Source organism: Anolis carolinensis, chromosome 6 (genome assembly GCF_035594765.1).
Source record: "Anolis carolinensis isolate JA03-04 chromosome 6, rAnoCar3.1.pri, whole genome shotgun sequence".
Lineage (NCBI taxonomy): Eukaryota > Metazoa > Chordata > Lepidosauria > Squamata > Dactyloidae > Anolis > Anolis carolinensis.
The window spans coordinates 51,687,067-51,714,337 of record NC_085846.1 but is presented as its reverse complement, the minus strand read 5'-3'; the positions used below and the strand labels follow the sequence as shown (position 1 = coordinate 51,714,337).

Genomic DNA, 27,271 nt, shown 5'->3' with positions numbered 1-27,271 from the left:
TACTACTATTATTATTGACTTATTTTCAGTTGAGCAGAAGTCTTAATGAAAAAATGAGCCTATCCTTTCAGAAGAAATAGTAGAAAAAGGAGTTCAGAAAACCATGCAGAGCAACAAAGAAGAGAAACATGTGAAATTGTGTCATAATGTATTTGACTCATGGTCTATGTATTATAAACTGGACTGGCAACAGCTCTCTGGGGATTCTGCCAATTTTTTTTCTAATTCTGAATGATGTGATGGTTGGATAAGGATTCTGGGGTGGGGTGGGGGTAAATCTCACTTTAACTATGGAACTCCCTTGGGTGATGGTAAAGTCACACTCTCTCAGGCTCAGAGAAAGGCAATAATAAAAGTCTTCTGAATAAATCTTGCCAAGAAAATTCCATGATTGGATCAGAACAGGGGAATGTCAAACTGAAGCACACAACAGCATAATATGATTCCTCTAGCAAATTTTTGTAATCAGTCTAGTACTGAAAAGCTACCTACTTTGAACCAAGACAAAGCCCCAACATTTCTGAAACTGGGTGTTAAAATATTACTGTGACCAAATGTACAAAAATATAGCAGGAGAGAAAAGGAACATTACAGATGAACCTGCCTCAGTTGACTAAGAGTCACCTTCCTGACTAGAACACTGAAAATATCGACAAATGGATCTCCACTGTCAAATCATGTTCTTTTTTAGTGATATAACAATGCAGGGAGATTATGGCTCTTTCCTGTAAAGATCCTTTCTGTGTATCCTTTAACTACAGTGGGCAAGCAATAATGACAGTCTATATAGGTACTGTGCGTCTCTAAGGTTGGAAGAAAAAACTTCAATATCCTTAGGGATATGTGGCCAGACACTTAAAAGAATGTATCTTTGTGGGGGTGATGGGAGATAAATAGAAAGTGATTCATGCTTCCTATAAAGACCCTCAAACAAACTACTCTCCATTTCTAAAAGAAGAATATAGGGAATGACTCATTCTTTTAAATGTATTTACTCGCAACATGTCAGTCAGATTGACGGACAAGAGGATTGCTAGGAAAGCGCAGCACCTCTACATACACAATGCACAGAAATGTTGTAGCAGCATCCTACCTGCAATATTCCTGTCTCTGGAACCTGAGGCACCAAGAACCTTGATCTTACCTTGATCTCAGGAGTGCCCCCAAACAGTTTGTTGTTTTGAGTCATAGGAGGGTGAATATAAAGACATCACTGGGAATAGTGGCTAAACCACTAAATAGTGGCATGGAGAAAATATTTACATCTCCCCTCCTTCCCACAAAATCCAAATCTGCTGCCCACTTAAGCACATATGAAGGGAAAGCCAGAGTGCAACCTCTGGAAAGTTTTGCCAGCTTGGAAAGGCTTTAGGTGGACCCCTGACAACTGAACTCATAATCTGATGCATTATTATTATTATTATTATTATTATTATTATTATTATTATTATTAAATTTATTTAAATTCCTCCTTTCTCCCAATGGGTACAAGATGGCTAACCATGACATGGTAAAATATGTAAAATTTAAAATCAAAGTTAAAACAAAAAAATTAAAAAAAACCAATTAAATATTTGTGCCATAAACGCAAAAGTTAAAATATAGCTAAAATAATAATAAATAATATAATAATTTTATTCTTGTACCCCACCTCTATCTTGTCGCAGCTATCAAACTGGGGTTCCAAACATTCAACCCCTTCTGCGGAAGTTGCACCCTTCGTCCAAGGAGAAAACCCCAAAACAAACTGTCTTTTAGTAAAGAAAGATTTATATAAAAATATATACAAACATAACAGTCCTTGGCTTTTATCAGCCGCTTTCAAACGGCGAAACAAAATGTTATCTTCAAGCTTTCTTCAGCTCCACTTCAACAGCTTTCCAACAGCAACACCATGATCGTCACCAGCATCCTCATCTTCACAATAACATTCACATTCACTAACTAAAGATTTACTCAGTCTCTATTCATAACACTCAGTCTTTAACAGGTGTCTTGATTGCTGCTGGTCATACATGGATAGGACATGATTCTTACAAACACTTATCAATTTTCACATAAGAAATGACCTAAATAATATAAAACTCTGACATATCTCCCCGCAGGGACTCAGTGCGGCTTACAAATACAAAACACGTATACATACATAAAACATCAAATACCAAAACGCACGAATGAAAAATTAAAACATATGATTAAAATCAACCATTAATAAGACAAATTTAAAATGCAGCAATAAAACATAAGGATGGGCTGATCAAAGTGCACTAAGTGAGATTTGTAAACATAGAGGAAGTTAAAAGTGCTATAAGACTGTGGGGGAGAACCCAAAAGTGAGTTGAACCCTAAGCCTATATAGAGAAATTACCCATGTGGATGAAACCGATCAAGGATTAACATTTATACAAGAATTTAACATTCAGAGGGTGGTACTTATTCAAAAGCCTGTGTGAACAGCCAAGTTTTCAGGCTTTTCCTGAAAACATACAATAAAATTGAATTAAAGTTTCATTTAGAAGCGAAACATCTAACCCAACATTCCACCCACAACATCCCCAGCCACATGCCACTCATTTCCTTCCAAATGCCGGATGGAAACACAATGTCTTTACCAGCTTGCAAAAGGCAAACAGGGTTGGGGCCAACCTGGTCTCCTTTGGGAGGGAGTTCTATAATCTGGGAGCAGCCACCAAAATATCCTCTCTCTTGTTCCCACTAACAGGCTCATACAGAAATATATGGTCCTTCAAATAACCTCTAAATCCCTACTAGCATGTTGAATTTTGCCTAGAAATTGGTTTGTATCCAATGGAGCTGTTGCAAAAAGGGACTTGTACACTTCCTGTAGCCAGACCCAGTTAATAATCTGACTGCTGCTCTTTGGATCAACTGAGATTTCTGAGCACTTTTCAAAAGCAACCCCAAGTACAGCACATTACAGTAGCCCAGCCAGGATGTAACCAATGCATGTACCATCATGGCCAGATCTGACTTCTCATGGAATGGACACAGTTGGTCTAGTAGAACTAGCAGGGACATACTTTCCCCTACTCAGTTTTCTGTAAAGCAAACATAATTTATTGTGGAGAATCTCTTTGCCTGGAGGTTGTTTTTTTTCATGTCAGGAGTAACTTGAGTTGCTTCTGGAGTGTGAGAATTGGCTGTCTGCAAGGATGTTGTCCAGGGGACGCCCTGATGTTTTGATGTTTTTACCATCCTTGTGGGAGGCTTCTCTCATGTCCCCGCATGGAGCTGGAGCTGATAGAGGGAGCTCATCCGTGCTCTCCCTGGGCGGGATTCGAACCTGGCAGCCTTCAGGTCAGCAACCCAACCTTCAAGTCATGAGGCTTTAAACCACTATATCACTGGAGGCTCCGGAGGTTACCATAGGTGACACATCAGTCACCGCAACTGGTAAGGAATAGTTTCTATCTTCATTCTTAAAGTAGATCAGTGATACCCAAAGTGGGCACTACCGCCCCCTGGTGGGCACTGCAGCAATCTAGAGGGGCGGTGATGGCCACAGGTGCATTTGGGGGCGATGAATAACTGTAAGGAGGTGGTGAAAGTATAAAAGAAAAAAGAGAAGATTTAGAAAAATTGATTTATGTATTCCGCTCATAACGCTTAATTTTTCTTTGAACAACGTACTGGATGTTAGCTCGGATCCCGCATACTCCCTCACTTGCATTGAGGTATGTGCAATCGCGCACTGCTACTGTTCACGTGGTGCCGCTGAATTGACATTCCAAAACACGTGATCACTACAAGCATTGCTGCGGGCAACTGCCACTCGTGTGATTGCTCGATCGCAAGGCCAAAGCCTGGAATGGCAGTGGCAGTACTGGCTACTGACAGTACTACCAGCAGATTTTGGAGCATGCTATGAATCAGGAGATTTCCCGTAATTATTAAGGGAAAATTACGGCATAATATAACTCTAAGTTTGATTGTTGTGATATTGTGACAAGTTAAAGTTAAAATAGTGTGACTATAATTGGTGAGTATTAGTTATTTATTTTGTAATAATTATATGTGCTTTACAATTAATAATATCATGTTTATTTATTTCATTAGTATATATTTTAGATGGTTTTTTACAAAAATATTTCAAAAAATTACAAAAAAAATTAATCAAAAATACCTCCATAAAAAATTATTTTTTCTACAGATAGTAATGGTTCAACCAAAGAAAAAATGTAGACAATATAATATTGAATATTTGAAATATAGCTTTATTGAGTTGCATGTAAACAATACATTACCAATGTGCCTGATTTGCCAGAAAGTTTTATCAAACGAATCTATGAGGCCTTCCAGACTACAAGAACATTTGACTAAAATTCACGGTGATAAAAAGATAAGGATTTATCTTATTTTTGAACACTAAAAGAAAAATGTATCAAACAACCGACATTGGCAAAACTCTTTTCAACCAAAATGGTACAAGATAGTGATAGCTCGCTTACTTCTTACAAGATTTTGTTAATGATTGCCAAATTGGGAAAACCTCATACTATTGGTGAAGAACTAATTATAGCGGTTATAAGTGCAGTAATACATACTGTGCTACGCAAGCCAACATCTGATATTATCAAGAACATTTTGTTGAGCAATAATACAGTGCAAAGAAGAATTGATGAAATGGCTCAAGATGTTGAAGATTCATTGTGTGGCTATTTAAAAACATCTCGGTTTTCTATTCAACTTGATGAGTCAACTTTGTTAGGAAATGAAGCTTATTTTTAGCATATGTGCAGTTCACAAAGGAAGAACAAATTTGCCAAGAATTATTATTTGCTAAATATTTGCAAACTGATACTAAAGGAGAATAAATATTTCATGCATTGGATGAGTTTTTTAAAGAAAAAGAAATACCTCTGAGTAATATCTTATCAGTAGCCACAGATGGTACTCCAGCGATGGTAGGGCGTTACAGGGGTTTTCTTGTATATTTAAAAAAGGCGGTGCCGAATGCATTCACAGTACACTGTATCATCTATGGTCAACATCTAGTTGCCAAAAATTTAAGTGCACGCCTACATAATTCATTACAATATGTAATTAAAGCTATGAACACAATCAGTAGCAAATAATTGAACGACAGATTAAACAGGTTTGCATTGAAAACAATGAAGAATTTAATCGTTTGCTGCTTCATACAGAAGTTCGTTGGTTGTCAAAGGGTGCCTGTTTATATAGATTTTATAAGCTGTTTAACTTGGTGCTGGAGTTCTTGAAAGGTAAAAATGATGCTTTACAATCCAATTTAATTCCATCCAAAAGTAACATCGCTTACTTGACCGACTTGTTTCAAAAATTTAATGAAAGCAACCCTCAGCTTCAAGGTGATGAACTGAATTTAATAAACACAAAATCTGTTATTTCTGCATTTGTGACAAAACTTCTTCTGTGCAAATGGAATTTTGGATAAGGGGAATTCAGCCAGTTCCCAAATTTATCAGGAGCAGAAAAAAAAGATGAAGACATACTTTCTTATTGTGAGCACTTGGATGCTCTCCATTCAGATTTTAATCAACTATTTGATGATATTTTGAAAATGAACATACCTGAATGGATTTTGGATCCTTTTTCAAGTGCAAGCACAGAAGAATCTTCACAGTTACAAGAAGAACTGATGGAAGTAAGTACAAATGATTAATTGAAATTTAAATTCAAAAGCGGCTACTAACAATTCTGGCTGCAAAAGGAGATTCCCTACGGCTTATCCTGAAATATGGGCTGTAATTCAAAAGTTCTTAATTGCATTTCCTTCATCATATTTAGTGGAACGTGGATTCAGTGCAGTAACCATTTTATTAACAAAAAAAGAAACCGATTGCAAATAGTCAATTGCAGCGATTTAAGATTACTACTGACGAAAATAGAGCCGAGTAGCAGCATACCAAGTTCATCCTTCTCATTAAGATGATTTCAAATGTTATAACTTTTTTTTGTATTACCTTTCTATTCTGAGTTCAAAAAATAGTTTCGCAATTTCAAACTTCAATGTTTCTAATTTACACATTTCTTTACTATATTTTATGAAAAAGGTAGAAACATTAATACATATATCTTTCTGTTTAATTGCTATTAAAATTAAAAAAAAATAATTTCCAGGGGTGCTGAGTAATATTTTTTTCTGGAAAGGGGGCGGTAGGCCAAATAAATTTGGGAACCACTGAAGTAGATGAAGCAAGAATCCTTAAAATATTCAAAGGCTATTTGTGGACTCAAGGTTTCTGTCTCCACCACTGGGCTCAGTCTCACCTGGGCACAGTGTTCTGTCCCTGCAACCTACATCTGGTTTTATCCTCCTGTATCTGCTTTTCCCCATTGTGATGTTTCTTCCCAGATTTAAACTAAGGCCAGATTCTGAAGGGACATACACATTTATGTCATCTCTAAATTAGCTTCTAAAACATAAGTTGGCCTTTCAGAAGTTTCTTCTCCCATCCCTCTGAAGTCCAAGAGCCACAGATTTGAACACACATACACACACCCCTGAATGAGACTTCCTGTCAGTTAGTGGTGGTAAGTTGAAATTGCCTTCACTTATCATATATTCTCTCCCTGCCACCCCCATACCCCATTTTTTATTTTAATGCCCAGTTTAAGTCCTCCCTTGCAAGCAGCTTAACAGTGGTGTTAGCTCATCTGTCCAAGATGCCACTAAGGAAGTGATCCCCCTTCCCACCCAGGTATTCACATATCTTGACAGAAAGCCCTGAGCATGAGAAAACATTTTCTCCTCCCCCAGCTCCTTTCTGGGATTTCTGAGAAGCGTTTGGCTCTTTTTCCCCACAATGTTTGATTCCTCTATCTAAGGTAAAGGTTTCCCCTGACGTTAAGTCCAGTCAAGTCTGACTCTGGGAGTTCGTGCTCATCTCCATTTCTAAGAGCCGGAGTTGTCCGTAGACACCTCAAAAGTCATGTGGCTGGCATGACTGCATGGAGCACCGTTACCTTCCCGCTGGAGCAGTACCTATTTATCTACTCACATTGACATGTTTTCAAACTTTTTTTGTGTCAGGAGCAACCTGAGTTGCTTCTGGAGTGAGAGAATTGGCCGTCTGCAAGGACGTTGCCCAGGGGACGCCCGGATGTTTTGATGTCTTTACCACCCTTAGAATCATAGAATCATAGAATAGTAGAGTTGGAAGAGACCTCATGGGCCATCCAGTCGAACCCCCTGCCAAGAAGCAGGAAATCGCATTCAAAGCACCCCTGACAGATGGCCATCCAGCCTCTGCTTAAAAGCCTCCAAAGAAGGAGCCTCCACCACAGTCCGGGAAAGAGAGTTCCACTGCCTTGTGGGAGGCTTCTCTCATGTCCCCGCAAGGAGCTGGAGCTGATCGAGGGAGCTCATCCACACTCTCCCCGGGTGGGATTCGAACCTGGCAGCCTTCAGGTCAGCAACCCAACCTTCAAGTCATGAGGCTTTAACCTCTCCGCCAACGGGGGCTCCTGTTTTCGAACTGCTAGGTTGGCAGAAGCTGGATGAACAGAGGGCGCTCATTCCACTCCTGGGATTTGAACCTGGGACCTTTCCATCTGCAAACTGTTCTGGCCCAGCTTATCTGTCTGAACATGTCTCCCTCTATGACCCACCTCGAAGCTTAAGATCATCAGATGAGGCCCTGCTCGCGGTCCCGTCAGCCTCACAGGTGCGGCTGGCGGGGACGAGAGAGGGCCTTTTCAGTAGTGGCTCCCCGCCTATGGAACGCCCTCCCCATTGAAGTCAGGCAGGCTCCCTCCCTCCTATCCTTCCGTAGGAAGGTTAAAACTTGGTTGTGGGGCCAGGCTTTTGAATAAGAATCAGCAGCATTAATTACTATTATGTACGCTGGAACTCAATTGACAGACCCAGTCTTTTAAACTTGAACACGCCTATCTGTATTTTATAATGCGTTTTATGAATGTCTTATGTAAGTTAATTTTTTAACTGATTTATAGTGTATTGTGCAGTTTTTATATGTGTGTTTTATTGTAAGCCGCCCTGAGTCCCCTGTTGGGTGAGAAGGGCGGGATATAAATATTGTAATCATAAATAAATAAATAAATAAGTTCAGCAGCTCAGTGCTTTAACACACTTTGCCACCGGGGCTCCTATCTGGAAAGATGCAAATTCCTTTCCCTACCTTAGTAAAGGTTTCCCTTGATGTTAAGTCCAGTCATGTCTGACTCTGGGGGTTGGTGCTCATCTCCATTTTTAAGCTGAAGAGCCGGAGTTGTCCGTAGATACCTCCAAGGTCATGTGGCCGGCATGACTGCATGGAGCGCCGTTACCTTCCTGCCGGAGCGGTACTTACTGATCTACTCACATTGGCATGTTTTCGAACTGCTAGGTTGGCAGAAGCTGGAGCAACAGCGGGCGCTCACTCCGCTCCCGGGATTTGAACCTGGGACCTTTCCATCTGCAAGTTCAGCAGCTCAGCGCTTTAACACACTGCACCACCACCAGGTGCCCCTTTTAATTCTTAGACCATAGCTATTAAAATACATCACTATACATTCACATTAGTAAATTGTTGCTTGTGAAAATATCAATCAGTATCAAACTATGGCTATAAAACAGGTGGGAGTGGGGGAGAGGTGTCCCACAACAAAATAATTTACTGCAGCACTCCTTCTCTCAGACTATGAGTCATCATTATGTATTAGGAAATCCTGCATGATGGGAATTTGATCTAAAGTTTAATCTAGTACAGTGATTCTCAACCTGGGGTCCCCAGGTGTTTTTGGCTTACAACTCCCAGAAATCCCAGCCAGTTTTTCAGCTGTTAGGATTTCTGGGAGTTGAAGGCCAAAACATCTGGGGACCCACAGGTTGAGAACCACTGGCTTAAAGTTCCCATATCTTGGAAACAACTTGAAGGCACAAAACAACAAAATTCCAAGAAATGCCTATACCTGTTCAGAAATGACTGAATTGCTAAGCCGAAGAGCCGATGTTGTCCGTAGACACCTCCAAGGTCATGTGGCCGGCATGACGGCATGGAGCGCCGTTATCTTCCCACCGGAGCGGTACCTATTGATCTACTCACATTTGCATGTTTTCGAACTGCTAGGTTGGGAGGAGCTGGGGCTAACAGTGGGCACTCATTCAGCTCCCAGGATTTGAACCTGGGACCTTTCGGTCTGCAAGCTCAGCAGCTCAGCGCTTTAACACACTGCACCACCACCACCAGTGGGCGCTCATTCAGCTCCCAGGATTTGAACCTGGGACCTTTCGGTCTGCAAGTTCAGCAGCTCAGCGCTTTAACACACCGCACCACCGCCACCAGTGGGCGCTCATTCAGCTCCCAGGATTTGAACCTGGGACCTTTCGGTCTGCAAGTTCAGCAGCTCAGCGCTTTAACACACCGCACCACCACCACCAGTGGGCGCTCATTCAGCTCCCAGGATTTGAACCTGGGACCTTTCGGTCTGCAAGTTCAGCAGCTCAGCGCTTTAACACACCGCACCACCACCACCAGTGGGCGCTCATTCAGCTCCCAGGATTTGAACCTGGGACCTTTCGGTCTGCAAGTTCAGCAGCTCAGCGCTTTAACACACCGCACCACCACCACCAGTGGGCGCTCATTCAGCTCCCAGGATTTGAACCTGGGACCTTTCGGTCTGCAAGCTCAGCAGCTCAGCGCTTTAACACCTACCTTATGTCGCCAAAAATGAGGGCCAGAAAAAGCAGAGATGCCTTAATGATCTCACTTTAACTGCCAACACTAAAATAAGAGTGAATAATGGCAGGCATTACCCCCTAATGGCAAGAGGGTGGGGGCTTTCCATGCCGGAGATTGGAGCGGAGGAGAAGAGAAGAGGAGGCTTGATATGGGGCTGGGGAAGGCTGCTTTTCCCTTGCAAGGCGCCTGACTGCCTTGGCTTTGAGTTGCCTGGGGACAGCCCTACTCGCGCCTTTCCCCAGGCGAAGGCCAACGCCCGGCAGGGAAGGCAGAGAGGAGCTGTCCATGTTTCAGGACCTCGGCCAGCGACACGGTCCAAGCCGGCGCCGCAGTCTCGCTGAGGTTTCAGCACCTCGGCCAGCGACATAGCGCAAGCAGGCGCCGCAGCGGCTTGGGCGAGGGAGGGAGAGCGGAGAAGGGGCTCCGCCGGCCTGGGAGGGCCGCACTGACGGAGGCGGCGACGGGGAGGAGCTGCCGCTGCTGGCGGAGGAGCACGGGAGGGAGGGAGGGGAGGAGGATTTTCCCGCAGCTCTCCCTCCTTCCTTCCTTCCTTCCTTCCTTCCTCCTTCCTTCGCTGGGTCTGCTGCTTCAGCTGCTTCTGCTGCCAGTCGCTCCTTTCTCTTGGCGGTGAATGACGACTGGAGGCGACCAGAGCCGCGGAGGTAAGCTGCTCCTCTGCGGCGGGGTTCGTGGCTCATCGGACGCCTTGGATGAAGACAGAGCGAGAGGAATAAGGTTCGGGGAGGCCTGCCGGAGTGGAAGGAAGGGCTGCGTCGCATCGGGGCCACCGAGGAGCCTCTGTCCCCGTCTCCCCTCCCTCATCCTCTTCTTCCTCCTCCCCCACTCCCTTGGGCGCTTGTGAAGAAGGCGACGCCGAAGTGCCCAGTACTTGGCTTCTCCTGGAGGAGGACTGAAGCGTGAAAGGGGCAGTGAAGTTGCCCCCCCCCCCCCGTCCAGCATTCCCGAGTGAGGAGGAGGCGCCGGCAAACCCCCCACGGGAACGGAGACACCTTCAGCCCTTCTGACTTGCTTCCCTGGCAGCCTGGCAGCCCAGAATGGCTGCGCTCTCCTTGCGCGCCAGCGGCCGGGCAGCGCTCTTCCTATGGATTCTCGGATACCTCAGCTGCAGAGCCCGCACAGCCCCGCCGGCTTCCCGTAAGTCCCTCGCGTCTGTATCCCTCCACACGAGAGGTCTGAGATGGGTTCGGGGCCGGAGGGGCGGGGGAGGGGCTGCGGCAGGGACTGCGGTCGGTTCCCGGGAAGTTTGGCTTTGGGAGCGAGTTTTGCAGAGAGTGGCTCCCGGAGGACAGAAGCAGTTCGGGTGCCATTTGGGGCGCCTGGCTTTTGCAGGGAAGGAGGAGAAAGTTTGGCCTCTCCGGGCTGGACGGCAGCCTTTTGGGCTTGTTTTCAAAGAAGTGACGGCAGCAGCCGGTTGGATTGGATGCCAGTGGAACCCAATCGGATCAAAGTGGGCTTCTAGCTTTGACTGCTAGGCTTTACCTTCCTTTTTGTCGTGTGGCTCCGGGAGTCTGTTGGGCTTGGCAGGGCGGGTCCCTCTCATAACACTGCCCTGAAGATTGATTGACTGGCCGCCCTACCGCCAAGGCTTGGGCTTTGACTCAGCGCATTTTTCTCAGCTGGCCCCAGTTCTTCCTCCTTTTGACAGCTGGGAGAATGTGTTGTCGAAGGCTTTCATGGCCGGGATCACAGGTTTGTTGTATGTTTTCCGGGCTGTATGGCCATGTTCCAGAAGTATTCTCTCCTGACGTTTCGCCCACATCTATGGCAGGCATCCTCAGAGGTTGTGAGGATGCCTGCCATAGATGTGGGCGAAACGTCAGGAGAGAATACTTCTGGAACATGGCCATACAGCCCAGAAAACATACAACCCTGTGATCCCGGAGAAGCCTGTTGGCCTTAGCAACTCTAAAGGCCCTTCCACTCACTCTGGGCCCTTCCGCAGAGCCATATAACCCAGAATATCAAGGCAATAATATCTGCTTTGAACTGGGTTATCTGACTCCACACTGCCATATATTCCAATTCATAATGTGGGATTTTATTCAGCTGTGTGGAAGGAGTTTCTGACTTTAGGGAATATAGCTTTCCACAATGAGAACAGTAGAGTCTCACTTATCCAATGGAAATGGGCCGGCAGAACGTTGGATAAGCGAATATGTTGGATAATAAGGAGAGATTAAGGAAAAGCCTATTAAACATCAAATTAGGTTATGATTTTACAAATTAAGCACAAAAACATCATGTTATACAACAAATTTGACAGAAAAAGTAGTTCAATACACAGTAATGCTATGTAGTAATTACTGTATTTACGAATTTAGCACCAAAATATCACAATGTATTGAAAATATTGACTACAAAAATGCGTTGGATAATCCAGAATGTTGGATAAGTGAGTGTTGGATAAGTGAGACTCTAATGTATTTTGGATTAGGGGAACTTTTGTTTCTACTAACTGGATGTATTCAGGCTTTTAGGCCTCCCATGGAATCCTGGGTATGGATCTATTGTAACCTAACAGACTGCGTTCAAAGCAGTCTATATCTAAGGCAACTGAGAATAATACAGTTTTGTGAATCAATCAAATAATCCCGACTACAACCCGTTTTGAGTAAAGTCACTCTTTTGGAAGACATGAGGCCCTTCCATACTGCCCCTATATCCCAGGATCTGATCCCAAATTATCTGTTTATCCCAGGTTATTTATTTATTTATTATTTCTTTATTACAATACTTATATGCCGCCCTTCTCACCCATAGGGGACTCAGGGCGGCTTGCAATAAAACACAATATAAAAATATTACAGACGATTTAGCAGGGGGGACTCATATATTTCAGTTTAAAGCAGATAATCTGGGATCAGATCCTGGGATAAAGAGCAATGTGGAAGGGCCCATGGATGTTGAGTGGTATTGCCCAGCAGTAATACTAATGGATTTGTCCTGTTGATATTTTAAATGCGAGCCACACTCTTATCGCAACAACTAGCTAGTTGTGTTTCTCATCCTAGGTTGTTGCTTATTCTGGCTTAATAGTGTCCCAAAGCCCAAATCTTGTATATATTTTTTGTTCTTCCAGTTGCTTTTGATGTTTTTAAACTTTTTGTGTATATCAATTAGCTTGGCAGCTGGGCAACATGTTACTTGGTCGCATCAGGATGTTCATGTGACAGGCTTTCAGTACTTGTTGTAAAATTACTCAGGCTTGGGCATCATGCAACAAGCAATTGTTTGACTTTTTTTTTTAAAAAAAAAAATGTAATTTAAAGGCTTTAAATTAGCTTGCATATCTGAAATGTCCAGAACCTCCAGGGACTGCCTTCCATGGACAGAAGGGATTTGTTATCAGAAGGTGCGACTTGTCTTGTATTTAGTCCTTCACTTTTGCACTGTTCCCCTCATGTTCCCTTGCACTTTCATGAGGCTGGATTGATGTCTTTAAATTTGGATGCAACCTTTTTTTTAAAGCAATATCTGTCTGACATATAATCAGATTGCTAAGCTTTTTCATTTGCCTGGGTTTTTTTTCTTCTTTTATTGCCTTGGGATTGCTTGTTGTTAATCAGAAAGAAGACACGTATTGCTACTTCATTAATAAAGGTGGAAGAAAGACTTGCTAACTGGTGACAGACAAAAGAACATCAAGGAAATATAAGCACATCTGCTTTCTTGAGCCACTATACCAAAAACAAATAACATGCTGACATGTGAAAAGTGCATGAAGTACAATTCTGCAGAGAAGCATAAACACACTTCCTGCCTTCCAAGTGACAGTGGAAGAGCAATAAACCAACTCTTTTATATGTCTGTTTGTGTGTTACTTCTTAAATTTGGTAATGCTTTTTTCTGCACAGTCTGAAAAGAAAGCATTTTGGCATTTTTGTTATCCTTTATTTTTCGACTCTGGCTAGCTGTATTGGACTAGTGTCTGTTTTTGTTTTGTTTGTCTGCTTGTCTGGACACAGAAAAAAACAAATTGGTTGTTGGGTGAAAAGGAAGTTTTGGAGCACTTTCAGAAAAAGCAATTTGTCATAAGCAATCTGTATTCTGTATAAAATAATAATCTGTAAATAGTTTTGGGCATGATCCACATCCCCTCAAAGTTAATGGCAGAATGGCACTGAGCTTAATGCAGCTAGATCTTGCATAAATTGTTTCTGACCAGATGTGTCTCATCCCTGCCATGAATCCTGGTTTATGAGAAGACAGAATGACCAGTTGGTTTTTTGCATTTTTTTAGCATTGCTACATTAATGTCCTGCTATTGGAAATAAGAAGAGATTGACTACTGTCTGCAGGGAATATATTACATTGGAACTGGCAAACTTTTCCACACATCTGTCACTGAAATCCATGTACATTTTCCTGCACGAGAGTGTGTAAATATATGCAGTATTTGGACTGCATATTAAACATTAGTTTGTACTTTTTCTGTAAGTTATTAATTTGATAGCTGCTCATAATATCAAAACAACACATCGTAGTCTATGGTTCATTTTAGCTGACTGTAGTGAGCTGCAATGCTGCTAAATATTCTCACTTGGAGGTTTGCTTTATTAGAGGAGAAGAGCAAAAATAACTTTTTTTTTTGTACCGTTCCTCATTTTCCCCTGTGGTTTGGCCATGACCTCTCACTGAAATTGCCTTGAAGCAGGGGAACTAAATGATACAAAGTCCAAAAAGGAAGATGCTGGTCTTTATTGCATAAAAGACATTCAGCTTGAGATACATAATAACATTAATATTATGTTCTTCACACATCCTGTCCAATGCAAATGATTCTGTATTGACAGATAATATTTCTTCAGGCTGACTGTAAGCAGCTGCTACTGATGGTCAAATATCACAAGATTTAGAAGCAGTGATCTGAAGACTCTTAACTATTTGCATCAAGTATAATGAACAGCTTAGCCAGGAGAGGTCATTACAAGACAAAAAGTAATATAGAAAATGAAATTTAATGCCTTTCTCCCATATGCTAACTGCAGAATGGATTGAAGAGGAATAAAATGCTATCAAGTGCAGGCTGTGTGTTGGTTTATGGACTCCTGGAATGAAAATATAATCTTGACATGAGAAATATGATCGGATTCACACTATTTGGGGTTTTTTATGGAAGGTTTAAAACAACTTATGGAGCTTTTACCTTTCACAGATGGATTCTGCTCAATACTGCTTATTTATATGTGAGTGAAGTCCATTCCAAGCAAGCCTCTTATTCAGGAAATGGCAGTTGGAGCTTCTGCTTAACTGATGTCTGTCAGGAATGAAAGCCCAAATAAGCAAGAAAGCTAGTTAAATCTTTGTTTTTTTATATGCATCTGTATCGTGTAATTGAATATGAGTAATGCACTGGTACATAATGTTCAGATTCATTTGAACATCAGGAGGATGTGCCTAAAATGACAACTGGAGCGAGAAATGAAGCACATTGCTCCATCAACTGCTTGTCTTTTCCTCCAGGTAATACAGGAAGATAGAAGTGGATGGAGAACACATTCACCGCTTAGGAACTATGCCAATTGCTGAAAGAACTTATTCACATGGGGAGTTAATCTCCTAATAGAGATGGCGTTTGCTGGTATTCCTCAGCCGATAAGTATCCATGCCCACTTTGCCTCTGCTGTTACCTTTATCTATGCCCCTTCTTTCATAAGGATTATACCACCTTATGACACCTTAGCATACAATAGTAATATTCAAAGCACTGGGAAACGAGGTAGAGTAGATGATCCTTGGAATGCCTTCAAATGTAACCAGTTTATACAGTAAATTCATTTGATCAACTTCAGGAAGAGATTCCCCATATGAAATGTGTAATGTGAGGAAACTGGTACTACTATATATATATATATATATATATATATATATATATATACACACACACACACACATACATACATACACACACTAGCTGTGCCCGGCCACGCGTTGCTGTGGCAAAATATGGTGGCATGGGAAATAAAGTATTGAGGAATTGGTGGTAGTTAAGGCAAAGGGTAAAGGTTTTCTCCTGACATTAAGTCCAGTTGTGTCCGACTGCACACTGAAGTGGATTATATGGCAGTGTGGAGTCAAGATAATCCAGTTCAAAGCAGATAATATAAGATTATAAATGGGTTATATAGCTGTGTGGAAGGGCCTTGAGTCTACACTGCCATATAATCCAGTTCAAATCTGATAATCTGTATTTTATAGGCAGTGGGGAAGAGGCCTAAGTGAGGCCTAACTTTGCCTGTCCCCTGGCCTGAGTGGGTTGTTAGGAGACCAAGTGGATCTCCTTCTAACTGGCAGCAATTGGATAAAAACAATTAATCCTCTCCCTCTAATTAGGACTTTATTTTTCTTTTCTTTTTGTTGTATGAATGTAGAGGCATGGATGAGGTGTTGTGCTGCCAAGTTTAGTGTTTCTGGGATGTGTAGTTTTGTTGTTTTGTCCTAGGCCGAAATTTCATTACCCTTTTATATGTGTAGATATATCCCATATGAGTGGGATTAGTTGGCACCAGTCAAATCTAAATTTTGCAAAAAAACAAAAAAAAACCCTTGAGAATAAATATATAAGAGTTTAACATCTAAATGATGTGCTGCTTAAATATAGGCATTCAAGGTTAAAAATAACAACAGCAACAACACACACACAAGAGATCCTCCAAACTACTGTGAAATTCCTCCCCTTTGATTGGGATGTTTTAGTAACAGAAATTAAGGAAACTTGTGAGTACAGATTATTGTGTTTCTTCAGTAGCCCATCTTACATTGCCTTTGAATATACATACATCCCTGTGGATATTAAGATACAAAATCCAAAATAAACACAGATAGGGTGCTTACATACATTTACATGGACATGATTTTTTGCACAATTGGAGCAGCAATTCAGTCATTTCTGAACAGGTATAGGCATTTCTTGGAATTTTGTTGTTTTGTGCCTTCAAGTTGTTTCCAACATATGGGAACTTTAAGGCAGTGGTTCTCAATCTGTGGGTCCCCAGATGTTTTGGCCTTCAACTGCCAGAAATCCTAACAGCTGAAAACTGGGAGTTGTAAGCCAAAAACACTTGGGGACTCCAGGTTGAGAATCACTGTACTAGATTAAACTTTAGATCAGATTCTCATTCTGCAGGATTTCCTAATACATCATGATGACTCATGGTCTGAGAGAAGGAGTGATGCAGTAAATTATTATGTTGTGGGACACCTCTCCCCCACTCCCACCTGTTTTATAGCCATAGTTTGATACTGATTGATATTTTCACAAGCAACAATTTACTAATTTGAATGTATAGTAATGTATTTTAATAGCTATGGTCTAAGAATTAAAAGTACCCAGTTGACAATCTTAACTGGTCATTCTAGGGTCAAAAAAAGAGATACATTCCCATACACAAATGTATTTTAGTGTAGTCTATTTGTATTTACTTTAGCATTGAGAAATTTTATGCTTCACTCAGTTTATTCAAGATGAATTCATAAGCACTTCTGGGTGCAGGCAAATGGCGGAGACGGACTCACTGAGGCTCCTCTTGGTGAGTCAGCTCAATCACATCAGCTGGGTAGAGCCAAGGCTCCCTCCCAGTCACAAAACAAAGTGACAGAGACTGCAAAGCCGGGGGGGGGGGTCACTGAAGACCCAAATGGGGGGTCTCTTCTAAAAAGAGAGCCACCAGAAGGGTCCGGTACAAGACCTTCCCTCCCCAGGCAAAGTGGGCCGTGAGTGAGCGTGTCAGGCAGATAGCCTGATGAAACCACCGACCCCTGCATTTTAAACCACAAGAGGGGAGAGAGGGAAGAGATGAGAAAGCGGACTTTGGGATGGAGAAAGGCTATCAGAAAGAGGCAAAGAAGGAGGTATGTGAGCGCCATCGGCTGTGGGAGAAAAGAGTGGACTCCAGTGGTAACTAGAATGGGAGAAAGGAACTAAAGGAGCTAAAGAAACTAAAATTAAAGAGTACACAAATCAAAGTATGGGAGAGATACAAATTACAAATGTTTCCCAAAATACCACTGTGGGTCTCACCATTCAAAGCGCTCCAGAGAAAAGTGGCAGGGAAGACAAAATGAACTACCTACCGTGTTTCCCCGAAAATAAGACAGTGTCTTATATTAATTTTTGCTCCCAAAGATGTGCTAGGTCTTATTTTCAGGGGATGTCTTATTTTTCCATGAAGAAGAATTCACATTTATTGTTGAACAAAAAAATGAACATTTATTATATACTGTACAGTAGTTGTCATCACAAATCAGCATAACCAGACAAACTGTGAATCCTATCAAGAATTTCTGGTTACTACCATTATTTCCATGTACAACTGGTATGTACATTTACCAATTCTGCATGCTCTGGTGTTCTGTTTGGCAGGCGCTGGGCATGCTTCCAAACAAAAACTTTGCTAGGTCTTACTTTCGGGGGAGGCCTTATATTTAGCAATTCAGCAAAACTTCTACTAGGTCTTATTTTTTTGGGATGTCTTATTTTCAGGGAAACAGGGTATGAGGAATTACTAATCAAGAAAAGAAAGAAGACATCACATGGTTTCAGTACAGACAAATAAAAGAAAAAATACAACAAAGACAAATACCGAGGTTTCATGGAAAAAGGAACATATTGGGATAAAAAATTTGAGAAGGAAAGAAATATAATTGCCAAGATATGCAAAAAATTGCTTGAGTAGACTACAGAGATGGAACAAATCAAAGAATGCATGATTCAACGGGCTCGAAACATAGGAAGACCAATCAATTATGAGGAGTGGGAAACAATTTGGAATAGGAAAATAAAATTTTCATATGCCATGGACTTGAAAGAAAACCACTATAAGATGATGTACAGGCAGTACATTACTCAAAAATAAATTGGGACAATATAGTAAGAAAATTGAGACAAAATGTTGGAAATGCCAAGAATGTACTGGATCATTTTACCACATGTGGTGGTCTTATAACAAGACAAAGAAATATTGGAGAGAAATACACGAGGAATGCCAGAAGATAATGAACAGAAAATTCCAAATGTAACTAGAGCTTTATCTGCTAGGAATAACTGATCTAGAAATTAGTAGGAATGAGGAAATAATATTAAATCACATCGTGATGATCACAAGAATAGTTTTTGCGGAGACACAAGGAAACGCCGCCAAAGGAACAGTGGATAAAGAAGATATGGGAAATAAGAAACATGGACAGACTAACATATCTACTAAAGAAACACCAAGGAAAACCGATGAAAGAGACAGACTGGACACTAAAGGAATATATGAAACAGGAGAAGAAATAAGAAGAAATCTCCAATAAGACGAGAGAGACAAAACAGAAGTACCATCTGACAACACAGCAAAAGGAAATGATGGCAGTAAAGGAGATAGAAAGTGCAAAAGAAGAAACAAGACTTAAATAAAGACAATTAAATACTCCCTCTACCCCCAACTCACCTCTTACTCTCTTCTCTACCCTTTCCCCACCTTTTTTACCCTTCTCACCCCCATGCCTTCCCCTCCCCCTCCACATGTCGATGTAAAATATTAAAAGTAAATAAAAATTATATTTAAAAAGAGATGAATTCATAAGCCACCCACACTGGGAGAAGGCGGGACACACACAAAAGGCAGCACTTGGGGAATCTGATGTTGGATATGCCTAGATTGTTGTTAGTCACAGCTAAAAAATATCTGTCAAAATGTTTTTCCACTGTGTGTGCATGTTGTCTTGTAAAAATAATCATTATCTATAATGGCTAACAGAACACAAACAGCACATTTTTTCAGTGGTGGGTTATATGGCTTAAACTAATTGACTTCAATATTTTGAAGGCTCGGCCTCCCATGTTTTGGTTTCCAAATCTGTGAAGCTTTTTTTAGTTGCTTTCATGTTTATGCTTTGATACTTGTAAAACATTTATGCCAAGCCAACCATTCTTCATCTGCTACAGCTGTGACAGGGCCTAATGTAACTATATTTAATGTTTCAATTGCAAGCCAAAAGTTACAGCTACATTAGGATGAGCTTGCAGATGACTGTTGGCTCATCAGACAAATACTTTTCCTTGAGGAATTCCTTAACCATTTCAGATGAAGCCTTGGAGAAATCTGTGGTAGCAATACTTCACAGACTATCTGATATGGGGAACCATCATTCCACCCCACATTGTGCCAATGGCTGGCATATTTGTGCCGTTTGCCACAGTTATTTATTTATTTCATAGGAATTAAATGTGGCCTAGCAGCCAGTGCCTTATGAATCACCACTAGTAGAGCATCATTTTTCATGATTCATGCTAAGTTTTGAGGAAGTGCTTAGAAATAATTCTAAATGTGACATTGTTCTATCAGAGCAATGTACTGCCTTTACTTGTTTCTTTCGAATGTTTGGGCAGTGTCTTGTCCTGTATCTCCTAAAGACAAATGGAATCAATATTATGTATTTCACTAATGAAATGCTGGGAGAAAGTCAGAATGCCTATTAAATATTAAATAAACAAGTAAGTAAAACACGTTATGCCAAAAACTACCTTAGGCTTATTGTTTGGTGGACCACAGTTAGATTCAGCTCCTTCTGACATGGCTTTGTGTGCAAGCATTGAATAAATAAGTACTATATTGACATGGTCTGAACTTAGGTTTATGTTCAATGGTTCCTTGGAATAATTGTATTAAGTAACTATATATTTTAAGCTTGACTAATGTATTTTATGGATTATTGTTAATGGTTTTAAATGTGTTGCTGTTTTTATTGATCTGTTTGGCACTGAATTTTGCCGGTTGTTGTAAGCCGCCCTGAGTCCCCTCGGGTGAGAAGGGCGGGGTAGAAATGTTGTAAATAAATAAATCAATAATTCTCCACAAATGCTTTGGATTCACCTTGGGATTTTGCACATGCAAAGGGAAAGCTTATCCAATGAGCTAAAGAAGCCATCTAACTAAAATGGCTTTGTTCAGGTCTTGCCTTGGCATCTAGGTCAGCAAATGTGTTTGAGATGCAAAGCTAATGAATGAAACAGCTTTATTGAATCTGAGAGGGATCTTCAAAGCAATCTGCTTCAGGAGATACTGGAACACCTCTAAAGCACCTCCATAACTGGAGTTGAACAAATGCAGGCAGGCATGAGCAACTACACCAGGCAGAGCCGGCCCTAGGTATTTTTCAAGTGTAGGCGAACAGAATTTTGGCGCCCCCCCCCCAAACAATCACTGAAAAATAAAAGTATTGGATAAGCGAAAATGTTGGATAATAAGGAGGGATTAAGGAAAAGCCTTGGAGGTTCTGTCTGAATAATATTTTGCCCAGCTACAGGTTTTAGCCTCTTGCCAATCTGCTGCTGTTTGATAGATCTTGTGCCTTTTCAAGACATAGATCTGCTGTTGTCTTCCTTCACACCCCCAGAGAAATGGCAGGGCAAACCCACTCAAAAATGATGGGTGGTGGCACCCTATTCGCTGTTAAACCTTTATAGCTGTTCCTTACTGTTACTGTTTCAACTTTATGTTGTAATGGTTCACTGCTCCGGATATCCACTGGATTAAAACTAGAAATGTCTCAGGAATCTGCAACAGCCATTTCCATTTCTAAGACAGTTACCCAATCTGTACTTCATACATCTAAGTGTAAATCCAGATGCCATCTGCCCTGAAAATAAAATAGATCAAATCACATTTACCATTTTCATTTTAAAATTTTCCATTCAGTACACAGTAAACAGGAGCCAGGGTGGTGAAGTGCGTTAAAGCACTGAGCTGGAGACCGAAAGGTCCCAGGTTCAAACCCTGGGAGCGGCGTGAGCGGCCGCTGTTAGCTTCAGCTCCTGCCAACCTAGCAGTTCAAAAACATGCCAATGTGAGTAGATCAATAGGTACCGCTCCGGCAGGAAGGTAAGGGCACTCCATGCAGTCATGCTGGCCACATGACCTTGGAGGTGTCTACGGACAACGCCGGCTCTTTGGCTTAGAAATGGAGATGAGCACCAACCCCCAGAGTCAGACATGACTGGACTTAACATCAGGGGAAAACCTTTACCTTTTTACACAGTAAACAGTGGTTACTTCTAGCTGTCTTGTAATAACGGTGCATTTAACCTGTTGACAGTGAAATACTTTGGTTGCCAATGAGAATTTAATTTAACAAAGTAACTTGTATCTCTTTTTCTACCAAAAGGTTTTGCAGTATGAATATCTGAAACCTTTCTTGTGTACTTTCCTGGCTCCCAATATTTTCTCACCAGTTAATTTTAAAAAACCAAACTTGGTATATTATTTAATGTACTATTTGCTACCAAATACAGGTGATACCATGGCTTGACTGAGACACAGAATGTTTACTATGTAACCTTTTAAGCTTCAGGAACACTCTTGATAGCAATAAAATGAAAAATATATATTGACAGTATATTATATGTAAAGGCAGTGCACATATCTTACATAGTTAAGTGCTAACATTCCTTTTGGGACCATGTTTTACCTGCTTTCAGAACCAACATTTTTCTGGCTATATAAATTGTCTGTAACTGCTAGAGCTACAGACAGCTCAGGACCATAGTTTATTGTGTCACTGCTTAACTCTGAATTAGAATCTGTTCCCGATGCAGTTCGTTTTCAGTCAATTCCCAAAGGTATCATAATGATCAAAACAACAACAGAAGCTTTAGGCTGTCAAGCAATAATTATGCTGTCCACAATTTATGTGAGTAAATATGAATGTCACAGGGAAAGAAACACAAATTCCATATAGCCATGTCCATAAATTCCATCAGTGCAACTGCAAAGATTAAAAATGCCAGATAGGGGTTGATGAGAGTCTTTCTTAGCTACCTTAGCAGCAATGGTTCAACATATAATATTTTCCTCCTTCACAACAGAGCACTTCACAACAATATCAATTTAAATCGGAGGCAGTATGCAAGCACAGTGCCGAAAGAGGAGGCACGGTTTTCAGTCTTTTCTTTGGCAAATGATAAACATCTCCTCCACATATTTTCCCCTTACTTTTGGAAACTGCACTGGATAAGTCAATTGTCTGGTATCATGTGTGTGACTGATGCAGAAGGCATTACCCTTGTGATCACATAGCCAAACTGGATTGATTTCAAAGCATCTTGATAACATGTTTATTACATGATTCCTGACTGGCTGGAATTGCTCTAGGAAGTTGAAAAGAGCTTCAACCATGGGAGGAGGGAATCAGAGAGGCAAAGCCATAGCAACAAACTGATGAACACTTAATATTGAGATATATGCCCCAGCTCTTTTCTTGGTCTCAAATATGAGGTAGCCTTTATTGGCTCCTTACAGGAGTCCCTGTAATACATTATTATTTGCAGTACTTTACAGGATTCATTTTGAGTCATGATGGCAGGGCACTTTCTACATAGGTCATCCTTGCTAGGCCAAGTTGAATGGGATGGAGTAGCCTAATGGCATCAAAGCCTGGGGGTTTTCTACCTAGGGGAAATCTTGGTTGGCCCGATTAAATAGCACTGAATAGCCTTGCTGCTTGCAAGCCTGGCCGCTTTCTACCTTGTGGAATCCTTGGTTGGCCAGGCTGAATAGCAATAAACAGTATTGGTGCAGCGAGTATGAATGCTACAATTAGTTACCTTGATTAGCATTAAATGGTCTTGCAGCTTCAAAGCCTGGCTGCTTCATCCCTGGGATAATCCTTTGTTGTGAGGTGTTAGCTGGCCCTGATAGTTTCCTTTCTGGAATTCCCAATTGCCCTGTTTTCAAAGTGTTGCTCTTTATTTACTGTTCTGATTTTAGAGACTATATTTTTCTGTATTATTATACTACAGTAATTCTTATACATTATATTTATAATATATTGTCTGTTTAGAACTGGATTATATGAGGCCCCTCCTACACAGCTGTATAAAATCTACACTGAACTGGATTATACGGCAGTGCGGACTCAAAATAATCCAGTTCAAAGCAGATGCTGTCCTTGGCATTTTGGGTTATATAACTGTGTTGAAGGGCCTTAAGTCTACACTGCCATATAATCCAGTTCAAATTAGATAATTCTGTATTTTATAGGCAGTGTGGATGAGACCTAAGTGCACTCTGCCTGTCCCCTGGGCGCCTTTTTGGCTGAAGGAGTTGCTAGGATATGAAGGGGGGGGGGGCTAAAGACAGCAGGGCCTACCTTTCTGACTGGCAGCCAGGAGGAAAAGGGCTTGTCCTCATCCTCTGTAATTTGGACTATTTTTCTAGGGTTTTTTTTATTGAAAGACACAGATTGGATGACTATGTCTTTTGTAACCAAATTTGGTGTGATTTGGTTCAGTGGTTTTGTTGTTTACTCCATGGGAAAAACTCACATTACACACACACACACACACATATATATATATATTCAGTGTTCACTGAACTTAACTAAGCATAAGAAGATTAACTCTTATCCCAAGATGCTTACAATAAAAAGAAAGAAACATCAGATAACAGAAAGTTGTAGCAATGAGTTATTGAGCTACAGCTACAAACCAAGACAATGGATAAATATGCATCTCTGGATTGCTGTCCATGCTCCTCCAGACAGCTATATTTTTAATGTATGCCATGGCCTACCTTTTTTCCTGCACAGAATCCAGGGCAGTTAAAACACAAACTAAATTTCTACTTTTAAAAACACTTAAAAACTACTACTTTAAAAAACACAAAACAAGTTAAAACTAGGGGTTTGCAAAATTCTATAGATTGAGTCGGTTTTTGGGTGATTTAGGAGATTCATCAGCTAAACCACCAAAAATGAACTGGGAAGGATCCCTCCCCCCCAAGAAGCCTTACCAGAACCACCAAATCTTTCATCTAAATTCGGGAAAGATTAATCGATTTTGACTTATTTTTCATAATTAGTATTCTAACAGTTTGCATTGCAAGCAGAAGCAGCAATCTCTCTGTGGTGGCAATATTAGTTGGATATTTATTTCCTTGTCATCTGTCTTCTCAGTGGAGCCCAGAAACAGATTTCAGTAAAACTGCCCAAATTGAATAAATATAAATATTTCTGTTAATAACTTTGGCAATAGTTAAAGGAGAAAATCCCCTTGAATTTTGCTTTTTTTATATGACCCTGATTAAGAATATTTTTAATTAGCAGATATTTAAAAAAAGGTATATCACTAGAGTCAGTATAGCTACATGCATACTTCATATGCTACAATATAAATCATACCTTTGGTTGCAAAGCTTATACAGTAAAACTATTCAAGCATTGATTTCCCACCCCCCCCCCCCTCATTTCAACTAAATATAAGGAAACATATCTCCATTAATAACTGAAAAAACTGAGAAAGATGTAATCATAAAAATAATTCAAAAAGTGTCTATTTATGACAAAATTCCACAGCACATTTTGTTAAGTTTCTTGGAGGATAGCCCATATTATAACATGAGTTATCATACTCTGTTCAGTAGTCCACTTTAATATGATACTGGAGGGTCTTCTACATAAGCCCTAAAATGTGGAAGAAACTGGGATAAAGGGGGTGGGGGCTAAATGATGTTTAAGAAAAATGTGCACTGATTTGGATTAACAGCTAAAAGCATGTGTTAAAAAGGTGTGCTTAAAACCCGATTTCAGCTGGAAAATGTGCATATTCACGTAACTGTATATCACTACAGTCAAGGAAAACACATGATTTCATTCCTGCACACTGAAGTGGATTGCTACAGCATATCAGCATTTTAAAATCCTGAAACCATTGATCAGGGCTGTAAACAAATGGAGCCACGGACAAGTAGGTGGTTAAATGGAAGCACAATTAGAATGCAATTACAATGGGAACTCTCTACAACCATTCCTTTGTTCTGAAGTTTATGAAATTAAACAGAGCTTGAATTTACAGTATGGTGAGGGGAGATAATAAGAAATCTGCTTGTGTGTATATCTGAATATCTGCATCAGCGAATATGACTTTTTCAAATGACAGGAACCACATCCACATCTCATGTGACCTTAAATATAACATTTCTGTCATGTAGGGCGGTTTCCAAAGTCATACACTGTATTAATGGCAGCCTCATCATCTGCCCACAGGAAATGTTTTTCCAGGCAATACAATACACAATATACTGTTATCTGGTTCACAAATGATGATGCCAGCAATACACACTTTGCCCTTCTCCACGTGATATAATGAGCTCATATGGATGTTGTCAATGGCTCCCTCACTAGTTTCCTCCTCCTTTAAAATAAACTACAGTACATGGCATAAAACAGTACTATAAATACACAAGATTTTCAAAGCCAGTAGAAAATGTTTGTCCACCACTGATATTTTTGTTTAATGTGTTGTCAAAGGCTTTCATGGCTGGAATCACTGGGTTTCAGTTCACAGCAACCCAGTATTTTTTATTGTTTGTTAGTATTTTATCCATGTGGCATTTTATTTTACAGCTCCATGATGGCTTGTACTCTGTGCTCCAGTGGATGTTAAGATTGATTAAACATTTCACAATCTGTGTATGTGTCCTACAGTGTCCAGCATCTACTGTTTGAAGAAATATCCTTATTTTGCCAAACGATAGGAAACTACTTCTACAATAGAACTTCTTCTTGTGGATCACATTTGAGTTGTATGCTGAGTCTTGTTATAACAAGAAACCTGAAGAGTGATTACTACTGGATCAGTGAAGGTTTGCCTTAAATGAAACACTATGAGTAAGCAATATCTTCATTGTGAAGTTTGATCAGACACAGAATTTAATTCACATCTTCAACAGTGGTAGGAGAAGGAAATTGCTTTTACTTTTCTATTAAGCCTTGACTAAAGAAATTAAATCTAGGTACCTCTGATCATTGTATGATGTCACATAAAACTGCTTAGTTGTCTTTGTATGGTAACACAAGTATCTGTCATTTTAAAGAAGGTGGGGGATGAAACCTGGTAGGAGACTGAGAGTGTGATTTGTAATGCAAACTGAAAGGCTTATTTTAGAAGGCAGTCTATTTTTGTGTTATCCCCAAAAAACTAAAGCTACAAGTCAGTAAAAGTTATATGACTTTAAATCAGGACGGAGAAACTTTGTCTCAGCAGACGTGTGCACTTACACCTGCCATATTCCCATGCCACTCGTCTTACTGACTGGAGCATCTGTGCATTAAAATTTGGAATAGGCCAAAGTGTCTCTACACTTGCTATAAATGAGCTCCAAACTAAGATAGGACCTAGTCTCTATTGAAATCACTCAAAGAAGTCACATCCCTGTTTCCTTTTTCTACATTTGTAGTTGACGAATGATAGCTCTGTTTGGGTATGGATGCCAACTCTGCACCAGCCATTTCTAACCTCTTCCTGTTGGTGTAGATGATTTAATGAGAAGCAGTAACTGTAATTGCTCCCCTTGCATGGTCAGGTTTTCTGTTCAAAGGGAGTAGTAGGACAACATCCAGCCAAACATCCTGTCTTTCACCAAATTCCAAATCCCAGGGTAAGATAATCTAAGAAACCTGTCCCTCAAAGTAACCTCTCCAAGTAAATATTGGGAAATCTAATGCAAGAGTGAAGTGCCTCTAAATTCCGAACAGAGTCAGAAGCATGGGACATTCTTAAGGTGAGCTAAACATCTCCACATATCATT

The 27,271-nt window shown here is 40.7% G+C and overlaps 1 protein-coding gene and 1 long non-coding RNA gene across 2 annotated transcripts in view; one reads left to right on the top strand and one right to left on the bottom strand.

Moving 5' to 3' along the window:
- Positions 1-1,748: 1,748 nt before the first annotated feature.
- On the bottom strand, positions 1,749-10,716 carry LOC134299893 (uncharacterized). The gene is made up of 2 exons (XR_010007145.1): positions 5,571-10,716; positions 1,749-3,549 (listed from the first exon to the last, which is right to left on the bottom strand). It is a non-coding gene; the product is annotated as an uncharacterized LOC134299893 (long non-coding RNA).
- A 12-nt stretch (positions 10,717-10,728) lies between these two features.
- The window catches only part of cntnap2 (contactin associated protein 2), a 924,912-nt gene continuing 908,369 nt past the window's right edge, over positions 10,729-27,271 (top strand). The window contains exon 1 of the mRNA XM_008112904.3: positions 10,729-10,838. Within this exon, the coding sequence (XP_008111111.1) occupies positions 10,739-10,838 (100 nt within the window). The 5' untranslated portion in view covers positions 10,729-10,738. The remainder of the gene's footprint in view (positions 10,839-27,271) is intronic.